General features: G+C 41.1%; 1 protein-coding gene across 1 annotated transcript; it reads right to left on the reverse strand.

Annotated features, from left to right (window-relative positions):
- Positions 1-853: 853 nt before the first annotated feature.
- arg2 (arginase 2) lies at positions 854-12,353 on the reverse strand. The gene is made up of 8 exons (XM_036575194.1): positions 12,070-12,353; positions 11,570-11,642; positions 4,388-4,562; positions 3,864-4,023; positions 3,228-3,322; positions 2,322-2,426; positions 1,906-2,042; positions 854-1,071 (listed from the first exon to the last, which is right to left on the reverse strand). Exons 1-8 carry the CDS (start codon positions 12,178-12,180, stop codon positions 881-883), a joined length of 1,047 nt encoding a protein of 348 aa, XP_036431087.1. The 5' UTR covers positions 12,181-12,353; the 3' UTR covers positions 854-880.
- Positions 12,354-12,451: the final 98 nt, after the last annotated feature.

Genomic DNA, 12,451 nt, shown 5'->3' on the forward strand with positions numbered 1-12,451 from the left:
TGAGGAAAGAGATCATCTACTTAAAAGAATCATCTGCAACTACAGTCAAGTAAAAATCACTCAAGTAGAATCTACTGTTTTAAAAAAAAACAAACAAAAAAGTAACAACACTAAAGAAATTACATTCAAACCATGTCTGGTCCAAAAGTGCAAACATGTCTTGTTGAAAATGAAACTCAGTCAGTGGGTCTGCTGCCGATCTTTTCCAACTGAAAGCGAAGAGTTGCAGCAGACAGAACACGTCAATGAAGCACACACAACTTTTTTTGCCTCTCCTTTGGAGGCAGTCACTCATGAATATGCATATTTTAGGACTGAACCATTTCCGCAACCCAACTCACTTCAACAGATGTTAGTGGGGATGTACCAGTACACATTATTATTAGCTACCATATTAGCTGATACTACGTTAGCACTGATTAATCACTGCTGTATGTTACATCTGCATAGATCTGTTATGCTTTCTCCCATTATTGGCCAAGTCTGTTAACCAACTGATTAAATTTCCCATTTAACAACACTGTAGCATCAATACAGTCCTTATGTGCCCCCATCAGGGCCAGTACTGATTTTGGGTGATGGTACTGGTACGTCTCCATCTGTTGGCTGGTACGAGTTGGTGCCAGTCCTTTTATGTTCATGCTACGTTTCTACATCTATGCAGCTGCCGCTTTTTATTTCAGAGGGTAGCGCTTTCCCTCTATGCAGGTACCTCACTCAGACGGACTGCTGTGTAGTTTAAGATTGATAACTCTTCCTCCTGTGCACCATAAATGTCATCTTGTTTACAGTTTTGTGCAAATTGTGTTTGTCTGTTCAAAGTTTGGAATGCCAAGTGGTTCCTATGTTTTTCCAAGTCCTCGAGTGACTGGCAGCTGTTCTACAGTCTGAGTTGTTCCGTGTCCTCTTTGGGTGCAGGAATCTCCTGCAGGGCGACATGCGCGCCTTCGCGCGTCTGACCCAGAGCCGAAGCAATAACATCCACTGCTAGGCTGGCTGTAGCCTCCACCGCTTCAGGACCTCCTCCCAGCACGGGGTTCACCTCGACCAGGTCCATCGCTGACAGCAGCCCTGTGGAGAAAAGAAAATATCTTAAGAAATCTGTAGGACAGACGTTACTGATGTTCCGGCACCAAATACTGTTTTGATTAAAAGTACAAATGTTTTCTATAGCCGGGGTTACACCTCACGACTTTTACCCCGATTTTACCCCCGATTCTCAGTCTGGCCGAGTCTGGGCTGGTCGGCTCTAGTCCGTAGTCTGTCAGAGTCGACAGCTGGAGAGAATCGAGTCGTGTGTGAGGGGCGCAGACTCAGATTTACTGCCTCCCGATTGCGTTTCAAACCAGTCACAGTTTATCACAAGTTTTTCAACACAACTCTGAGCTAATCTAGTCTAAACTGGTCAACGACTCAATCTGAACGGATTCCCGCAACAGCCATTGAAAACTGAGCATGAAAGAAAAAAAATACAAGAAGTAAACAAAGCAAAAATGGCAAAAAGTCTCTCACGGGTGGAGCGAAGCTTTTTAATGAGCTCAATTTGAGGCACAAGCACAACCGAGTTATGTATGTTTAAAACTAAAAAATAGCAGACTGATCACATTTTAAACCCATGAGTCTCACTTAAGCATGTTTAAGTGTTCAGCACAAACGGCAGAGAAAAGCAGTAGCAGCTCCACCTTTGTTTATTTAGGTCTCCTAGTAACTGGTAACAAAAACCAGTCTGATGGTGTGAGATGCCCAGTCTTCTATAATCTGTTAAGACTTTAAAGTCGTGTAGTGAACCCAAGGCTTTAGTCTGGCTTAACGAGACTTGGGTTTTCACTGCATTGAAAAGTTAGCTAGCTGTGGCGAAGGTAAAAAAACAAGACATAAAGAATGACATGTATCTAGATACGCTACCTGTGTTGTGGATCTCCTCTGTGATGTAGATGCCCTCTCTGTAGGTCAGTCCCCCATTAACAGGAGTTCCTGTGGCGGGGGCCAGAGCCGGATCGAATGCATCGATGTCAAAGCTCAGGTGGATGGGACGTTGTTTTCTGTGAGTGGTAACGAAGGAGAAATGTTACCTTCACTAATTGTCACAGCACAAATTTAGCTAGGCTGATAGTCCAAGCCAGAGAATGTCCAGTAAGATCAAAATTCCTTGGCGCTTTAAACCTGAAGAAATCATTAAATAATTTTAAAAGTTAAAATCAAGTCAACTTTTTAAAGTTGCATTAAGAGATTACCGTTTAAAAGGTTACTGTTTCAGAGAGTTTCTATCTGTAGGGAGACTAGTTATAGTAATATATATGTTGCATATAAACTCTGTGTACCTTGCCAGGAGATGATCCAGTGTAACTTCCATAACTCTCTGAATGCCCATCCTGTCGATGTCCCTCATAGAGAAGTACTGTATTCCCAGGTTCTTCAGAATGACACTGAAAAGAACAGATAAGAACAGGTCATGACCAATTAGAACATTTTGGTGCTTGTCCTTTGTTCTGAGAGTTGGATGGCGTGATATAAGCTCTGCCTCATGGTCTGATCTTGCAGAGCTGTAATTATTGCTATCAGTATGATGACAAAACGTCTGCACCAGGAACGTCCGGTCTTATCTGCAAAGTTTTCATTCCAACCAGGCAGGAAGAACATGTGATCAGTTGTTTGGACTGAAGTGTTTTATGAGGGGAGTCAGGTGAGCTCGAACTTGTTTATAATGAAAACCTGCAGCCACACAGGCTCTATTCGGATACGATTGGAAGCCACTGGTCTACAGTGACCACGTCCTTTGTTAACTTGTCTGAGAGACTGCTGAAGAAGCTTGTCTCGTACACTCATTGTGTTCTTTTTGCAATCTCTTCTATCTTCCTGGACGCAATGGAGAGAACTACAACTAACAACAGGCGAGAAGAGAGGCTTAAAGTGTGGCTTGGGATTAAATGTGGTCCTCTAGAAAGTGTGGCTTCTGGCCATCTAGGTCTCCTGTTATCTTTGGGCTCAGTTTCACCCCATTTAATGTTTAACGTGATGTCAATCATTTATTTACCTGACAAACGTGTAACAATTTTAATTATAAATCACTTTCTGCAGGTTTAAATTGATGGGGTCAAACTGCCCCCAAGGATAAAGATCTTAGTAAATTTGAGGATAACAGGAGGGCTAGAAGGGGTTTTTAGCTTGCTTATTTATTTATTTATTTATTTATTTATTTATTTGGAAGAACGGCGTAGCCTACTTACTGCTCGCCTGGGTCCACATCTCTCAGGCCTATGTAGACCAGATCTCTGGCACTGAGAAAAGGCTTCATCCAGGAGAAACCAGGAACATCTGGCATCTGCAGCCAAACATAAAAAGATGAGGTCAGGGGAAAAACTTTTTTTTTTTTTAAAGGCTAATGTTGTTAACAAGCATTGACAACTAGTACCTGGCCAGATTGCATTGTTTGCTGTTTGATTTTACAGATAAAACACGACATGCAGTGTGAGAAACCATGCAAGTGAGTCTGAATGGGCTGTAATAGCTACATTAGCCTCACAGCTCCAATGCAAAACTATGCAAAACATGTCTTGACTACATTGCTAGGGGGGGAAACTTTCTTGAAGAAGAATGAATGAATGTTTTGAGAAAACATTGTTACTTTTGGTGGACAGATGCTTTCAGTCCAGGTCAGTTCAAATGCTGTTTGTGTTAAGTGATAAAACACTGTTCTACTGCTCATCTGAGGTATCAGTGTGTCTACAAGGAACTGTGCCAGGCTTGGAGATGTTCATATACGTCTCTGGGAAAAGTACCATGAAAGTGCTTTGAATGACCGCGGTTATATAACATCAGGCCTATCAGGATAGATTTGAGGGTTAGATATACAGATGGCTCACCTTGTCCTGCAGCTCTTTGAGCATGAATGCCACGGCTTGGCCATGGAGGTTTCCAGACGGTGAGGTCAGTGGGGTGTTGATGTCTGCATGGGCGTCAACCCAAATCAGACAAAGGTCTGGACACTGCTGGGCGTGGCCTTCCACTGAGCCAATGGCCAAGCTGCAAGGGTAAAACCAGCACGTCAGTTTCATTCCTGCTATACGTTTGTTATGTAAGTTTTCTTTCAGCCCAGGGCTGCATATGAAAGAAAGATTTATTGCATAGTGCGATCAGCCCAACAATAAAGAATGTCAGGCTGACTACGTGGCATCCTTTTGACATAAATGCACCTCATATAGTCTATTCAGAGAAACTGCCATTCAGGTACAAGTTCCTGGTAACCTGTTAAGTCAGTTTTATCAAGCTGAACAAACTGTGCTGCTGCCAAGGGCAATTCAGTTCTTTAGCAAGGGCTGTTATAATTTAACCATTATTAAATTTATAACCTTAGGCGGAAATGTAACCGTCAGTGGTGAGGACATACCTGTGGTCTCCTCCAAGCATGATGGAGGTGTGTCCCGCTCCTACAGCCCTGCTCACGGCCCCAGACACCAGTTGAGTAGCCGGTCCAACCGTGCGTGGGAAGGGAACATGCATGAAGTGGTCATCTTTCTCCAAGTGCTGGAAGCTCAGGTCTCCGAAATCATGAACTGGGAATTCTGGAGAAGCAGACAAAACAACTTCATTGACAGACTGCAGCTGGTAGTGGTAGTTTTTGATTAAAGCTCTTAATACAGCTTCATTATCCTTCAGGATTCTGAACTACAGGTTGATGTGATGTATTCTTGGGTGGGTCAGCCACAGACACTGTCTACCAATAGCATGGTTAAAAAATAATCCTAGCCAGGTAGCTGTGATCATTTTTTTCCTGGAAATAAGCTGGTAAAAATACATGACTCTTATCTTCACTAAATAAATGTTGAAAAGAAAAGTAGTACCAGACTGTTTTTGTCATATTTTCAGGATTGCTGCACAATTTCTAAAATAAATTTAATGCTTTTTAAATGTCTCCAAGGCCTCAACAATGGAAAAATAATGCCGATTCCGCCACACAACAGTGCACACAAACTCAAATATGATATTGTATCTCCATATTTGTCTGTTTTCATATTTAGGATAATGATCCCTTCACATTGTGTTGATGGTGCAACCATATCTGGTTATTAACTCCCTTTAAAAGTTTGGAGTAACAAGGTTTTGTTCAGACAGCAAAAATAGATTAATATTTACCATATCAGAACAGTGATCATTTTCAGTTGGGTGTCGGTTGAATATTTCTGGTTGTCAGACTATTCTGAATTGTTTAATATAGACAATGTGTTTTTTTAAAACCAGTTTTATTTTAGAATTTAAGACTTAAGACCAATTTTAAAATGTACAATTTAATATAATTTGTGACCTTTTTAAAACCGGATCTGTGGAGCCCTGATTTCTCTGCATTTTAATTGCTGTTGCTCTCTACACTTTTAAAAATGATGGGTTCTTTAGTAAATAAAGTGAAGTAGAAAATGATTCTATGTAGGATCATGAACACTCAAAGAACCCTTTGCATGATTAAAGGGTTCTTTGCATCGCTAAATAGTTCTTCAGATTGATGGAGAATGTGCTGCAGATTGTTCTATAGAGAACCTTTTCAAAAAGGGTTCTATACAGCACCAAAAGAAGTCCTTCTATTGTTATGATGTCAAGCCTGTAACAATAGAAGAACCCTTTTCAAAAAGACTCCATATAGAAGCATATAAAAACACGTTCTCCATCAATCTGAAGAACTCCTTCACAATGCAGAGAACTCTAATCATCCGAAGGGTTCTTCTACTGTTCATGGTTCTAATATAGAACCATTTTCTTTACTAAATGAGCCTTGAAGAACCATCATTTTTAGTGTGTAGGAACAGTCACAGCAGAGTTGTGTCGTTGTCTTGGCCTCTTATTTTCTATGATCACACTTCATGGCTGAAACCACCAGCGACGAAAATTAATAATAATAATAATAATAATAATAATAATAATAATAAAATAAAATAAATAAAAATGTCTGGTAGCAAAAAATGTCCGGAGCATACTGCAGTGCGACAGTTTCTAATTGTAGTAATCAGCGATCACTTATTTTCAGCAATGTTGGTCCCTCAGCTATTTAAAAACAGGTATGTGCCCCGCCCCGACCACTCCCACCTAACTCTGACCAAGCACACACCTCGCCCACTCCCTCTGGGTGGCAAGCAAAGGCAGCTGTTACTCGATCGTGTTTGGGGATGCCTGACGGGGCATTTTCCACCTGCCCCATTTCCCATAGTCCTGTGCTCAGGTTTCTCAGGGCCCCCAGAAGCCCAGACTGCTTACCATCACAGAACGAATGTGTGGAAACTGGGCTGCAGTGAGTGGGCAAAGCCACTGTCGGCCAGATCCTGCAGGGCGTGGAGTTGGAACGAGGTAAACAAAGTGATGTTTGTGGGTTTGTGTATGTGTGAGGGGTGGGGCCTGGGGTAAGTGTTTGTAAGCAACTATGCTGGATGGACCCCATTGAGTCGAGGGTGGGGCAAGTGGGCCGACTGGTTTTGTATTACTTGTCTCCTCCAAATCCAGTGATGCCCTCCAACAATTTACAGTCGCATCCAGACAGGAATAGACTGGAACATCACAGCCCCATTTAAACCAGTAAAACGAGCGCGCTGCAAACGCAGGCCATGCTTTTGGATGGAAAAGGAGTTCAGAGCATGTATGGAGTGCAGTGTGTGAACTGCTCTGTAGGTCTGAGCCACCGCTTTATGTGCCATAAATGCCAGATTCTTGTTTTAGAATCACCATCTTAGGGTAGCAGACAAGACCTAAGGGTGGGCGGTACGGCAAAAAGATAACATTGGGATACAATGTTTTCACCATGTACAACATCACGATATTTTATTTTTCCTAACATTTGTAAGCAACAACTGTAAACATCTGGAAGAGACAAAGTGCACCAGCAAAACAGTCAAGCCCATTTAAGAAAACCTACATGAAGACTTTTAAATGTGAATTAGGACGTCAACATTACGAACTGTATGTAATTACATATCAGACTTCTGCCATGACTCCTGACTGTCCGTCCAATATGGTCAAAGTGTTTTGAAGGCTCCTCATAGGCGGCCTGCTAAGCACGAATGCAACTGGACTCATCATTGCATCACTTTTTCATGGTGCAACACGCCTGCAGTGCTGCATGGCATTCGTCCAACATTTCATGGCCTTTTTTATTTTGCAGAAATACAGCATTTAAGAAGAAAAAAAAAATGGGAAAAATAACACAATGACATAAAAAGGGAAGGCTTAATGGGCTGATACACTCTTTTCTATGCCACTTATTCAGTTACTGTACATTGGTTGTTTACAGGCTCTCTATAATAGGTCTAAATCTTTATGATAGTGTTCTACATACTAAAATACCCATTATATACTCAAAAAAGCACATTGAAACCTAATTTATGATGACAATGAAAGCATCATCAATGCTTAACCCACTAGGCAGGGCTACATGACAAAAAATATCATGTTGCAATTACTGTGTATTACATCTGAGATCATTTTTTGCTATACACTAAAAACCCAGTAGTGAACTCAAGACTGGCCCGTATTACTTTGACCAAAAATTGTGTTTGTTAAGCACTGATTAATCAAAACACTCACAAATGTATGAGGCTGAATAAAAAATGGATTTGTGATTGGTTAGATGGCTTATTTGCATATTTGCCTTATGCAATCAGTATTACCACTATTGCGATAATGACTAACAAACTGTCCACTTCAGTTCCTAGACGTAATGTCAGCATCAGAAAGGGAACTGACTGCTTCTAGATGTTACACAGTTACCCAGAAATTGTGGCCACTCCGTTCTTTCCAGTACAAAAACACTCAGCTGATTTCGACAGGAGAGAATTGCATTCATCCGTTTAGGAAACCGCCTCACTCTGGTTACAGCTCCATCTACGCCACAGCAGCGGCCTGTCCTGACACGCCCAAATGCTGCAGCCGCAGTGATGTGAAACACGATGTCAACATTACGAACTGTATGTAATTACATATCATTTGTGTGATTGGAGGCTTCTGCTATGACTCTCTCGACTGTGCGTCCAGTATGGTCAAAGCGTTCGAAGGCTCCTCGCAGGTCAAGCACACATGCACCAGGACTCGTCCTTGCACCAGTTCTTTCATGGTGCGACAAGCCTGCAGTGTTGCTGGGCTTTTAACAAGACTTCACCCAGCACGTTCCCTTCACAGCACCTTCCACTCAAAGATTCAAAGATTTTTGCTGGAATCACAGGAAACTTTCAAGAAGTGTGAAAGTTGGGTAACCCAGTTAATATACGGAAAAAAATGTAATATGATAAGAAAAAATCTCAGAACGTGCCCTGATGGGTCTGAAGAGATGAAGTTTTGCAATGTGCCAGTTTGAATCCTGTCAATATCTGCATACTTTCTCAAAAAACCCTGATTTTTTGTGAGGGAAAAGCACTGAAACTGTTCAAAAGTTTGCCACAAATCGTGTTATTTTGTATACACAACAACAACTTAACAGTGTGCATTTAAACATTACTAACTCACCACTATTAACATTTTTTTAAATGTTTTCTTCAATATTTCATGAATTGTGTGAACAAGAAGGGAATAAAATGCCGAAGAACGCAGGATAATTATCCACTTACGTTTTTTTGTCACGTTATCTGCCTCAAAATACGAAATTCTGGATGTTAACTTTATTACAACTTAATTGTCGACCATTCTGACTCTGTAAGTTTCTCTAGAACAGAGCATTTCACACCAAACCACTGACTCTGTGACATCTTAATGATTAAATTATGCAAAAAGTTTGGAAAATCAGCTAAATTCTACTTCAAAGGCCGAGTAAAAAAAAACAAAAAACAAAAGGTTGACAAAAACAGCATACCTGACAGAAAGGTGTAAACCTAAGAGTAACACTGAAAAAGGTTAATATTAGCTGAGAACCTGAGATTAACACTAAAAAGCATGATTGGTCTGAAGTGATAATATTTTGCATAGTTATTTTTTAGATGAACATCTCAAAGAGCTTTTTTGAATCCTGTCAATATTTACATACTTTTACTCGCAAATAAATCTGATTTTTTCTTTTTTATATTTGAAAGTGAGGAACTAAAACCAAAAATTTGCCAGAAATCTTTTTGTTATTTTACATACAGAATAACATCTTGAACGGTGTGCATTTAAACATTACTAACTATTCACTGAAAGGACGCTCTCTCCAAAATTTCAAGAATTCTCTGAACAAGAAATGAACAAAATGCTAAAGAACACACAGTAATTATTGATTTACATTTACATTTTTTGTCACATTATCGGCCTTCAGATTTTAAAATATGAAATTCCAGATGTTAACTTTCCTATAACTTAATTGTCGAGAATCAGTTTATACATGTGGCTGCAACCAAACTGATTTTTTTATGTTGTTAAACTTTTGTACCAGTGCGCATATTTTCTATAACACATAAATATAGTACCACATGACCAAAGACTAAAATTAATATTAATATGATGAGGATTTCCTAAATTTCCGATAAGGACATTCGTAGGCCTACGCTGGCTGTACCTCTACCCTTCTGTGGTGAAGTGGTTAAGAGCTAAACAGGGTGTTGGTTTGATGCCAAAAGTGAGTCGCTTGTTCACATTCAATGGAAAAAAAAAAGCCTGGGCTTTAGATAGCCTGTACTATCCTATTACATGCTGGACACAGAGTTGCATAACATCCCTGAACACTATGTAATGTTTATCCCTTTGCCAGCTGACTTAAAGACCATCCACAGTGACTTTGCACATTCCCAGCATAAAGCTGGACACTGCCACAGTTACAGTTCCACTACAGCCATTACGCTGTGCCTCTTTAATCCCTTTTTAAATTAATTTAATCCCAAATTAAAGGATTATAAAAGGAAACCTGACTGAACAAAATCACAAATTGTCCTCTAAAGGTCGGAGCATCACCCCACACACTTCAGCCTTTCAGGCTAATTCAAAACCGCACTACAAGTGCTGATGAAATTCTGATATAAATGATAACGAGAAGAGCACATAATTTAAAAAGTAGAAAATAGACAGTTTAAATATAAAAGGACTCTATTTTAACAGTGAAATAACCAGATTAACAATAAAAAAAACTGTTAAGGTCAACAGTAAAAACAGAGAGGGTCAGTTTCCCAGGCAGGTCCACATTTTTACAGTTGAATTTACTGTTAATCTTTTCTAACAAATCTCTAAATCTCTCCTGATCAATCCAGTCACGGACAACATATCCGTTGTGAAAATCTCCATTCCATCATAATGGGACTGGAATTAATCCCTGTTCAGTTTATTGCAATTTTTCTTATTAATTCAGCGGGTGCGATATAAACAGAGTCATTCCGAGCGGTTTGGTGTGAACTGGTTCAGATTTCTTTACAGTGGTGGTGATAGGAACCAGGGGTCGCCATGACTACACACAAATATAGACATTTTATTTACTATCCGGAACCACCAGTGAACTTACACAGTCGAGTTTACATGGAATGTTGATGATGGAAAAACAGTGTAGATTGTTTTATGATAGTAAAACCTGCTCAAAGCTCAGACAGGGAATTCATAACCATTTCATGTAGTAACTCTGTGTGAGGGAGCTTTTAGAGGTGGACGTCTGGTTCCTATTACCACCACTGTGAACCATTCTGACAAGAACGGAGCGTTTCACACCAAACCACCCTGAATAAAATTTTTTAGATGAACATTTCAAAGAGCTCATTTGAATCCTACCATATTTGCATACTTTTACTCGCAAACACAGTCTGATTTGTTCTTTTTTTTTTGAAAGAGAGGGAAAAAAAACAAAACCATTTACACTCGTGTTCAAAAGTCTGCTGTCTTACATACACAATAACAACCTGAAAAGCGTGCATTTAAACATTACTAACTATTCACTGAAAGGACGCCCCTCTCCAATATTTCAAGAATTCTGTGAACAAGAAGTAAATAAAATGCTAAAGAACACACTCTAATTATTTATTTACATTTTTTTGTCACGTTATCTGTCTTCAGATTTGATCTCCACTTTTAAAATATGATACTGAATGTTAACTTTACAACTTAGTAAAAAAAAAAACTACATGTACAACATTAGCATTAAGCTTAAGATCAACATTAACGTTAAACCTAATAAATAAGGGGACTCCTAAGCACAGTAATGCACCCTTGACAGTAAAACCGGATCCAGTCAGATCCAGATTCAACCAAAACAGCCCGACAAGATTCGTTTTGAATGATCCTGTAAAGTTACATAAGACGAGCTGGCGCGCCCTGAGAGACAGACAGTGGGGCGCGCGCGTGGGAGGGGCAGGGGATGACGCAGCCAGGCACGCGTGCGTGCCATCTCCCTCGCGCGCGAGACACAACTTTAAAGCGTTCCAAACGAACAACGTGTAACGCGCCAACGTTCTAAGCCGAACGTTCTCAACGTACATGTGTTCTAGAACGAATCTGGGGAAGGCGACCAATGGGGAGCCCCCTCTCCCCGCCACGTGACCCCGAAAGCGGTGGCTGGTGTAACCGTCGCTCACGCTTCCATCAGTGTGGAGCTGAAAGCCGGCGGCGGTCCCGGCTGCAGGAACGCGGTTTAAACCCCAGAATAACTCACCGAGGTTAGTCAGTCTCTCCACCAGACCGGCGTCCCGGATGGCCTTGGGTCCGTACTCCACTCCTCTCCTTTTCTGAAAAACAGAAAGATACGGTCACGTCAGGTGGAAGAGTCTAGCTACTTTAACAGTCCTCAGCTAACGGTGCTCTGAGGAGCTCAGCTTCTGGCCCGAATTTTCCCGTTCCACCTTAAATGATGCAGCAGTTACGTAACTTCTGCACTATTTAAGGTGGAACGGGAGAATTCGGACAACGAAGCCAACTTAATCGTTTGTGCTACACTGAAATGTGTAGGTAGGACAATTTGATGGCCCAAATGTACTTATTAGCAAACTTTGCCAGCATTAAAATAATAATTAGGATGTTTTTGATCGCCTAAAGCACCTAAAAGTGGTAATACAAAGCTGAGTCTGCACTGAATTGACATCGAAAACTCACCAAATAAAAGGTTTGAAACATTAAGCTGCTGCGCTGTTTTATGAGAGCTGAGGTGAGACGTACCTGTCCTTTGGAAAACGGAGCTCCCAAAACTGCCACGGAGTGAGCCCGGCTGTGCTGACAGGAGCCCAGCGTGGACCGGAGGAAGCGGCAGAGAGGTCCCCTCAGCGCCATGTCGGGTTAAACTTACTTAAAATGAAAACAATAAACAAAAAATGAGTGTAAAAAGTCGATGTGGGTGCGAGTTTAGCCTCTGCGTAGCCCTCGCGGCTTCTCCCTGTCCTTTGGATGCTGAAACTGGGGTCTAGACCGGCTCCCAGAAAAGGGGGGTGAGATTCTGAGGGCGCCTCTGATTCAGCAGCGACTTTTATACTGTAAGTGAGAGCCGCGCGCCAGACGGTATGACACACCTTCGCTCCAGCCAATCAGAAGCGCCGTGCCGTGG

Source organism: Colossoma macropomum, unplaced genomic scaffold, assembly GCF_904425465.1.
Source record: "Colossoma macropomum unplaced genomic scaffold, Colossoma_macropomum, whole genome shotgun sequence".
Classification (NCBI taxonomy): Eukaryota; Metazoa; Chordata; class Actinopteri; order Characiformes; family Serrasalmidae; genus Colossoma; species Colossoma macropomum.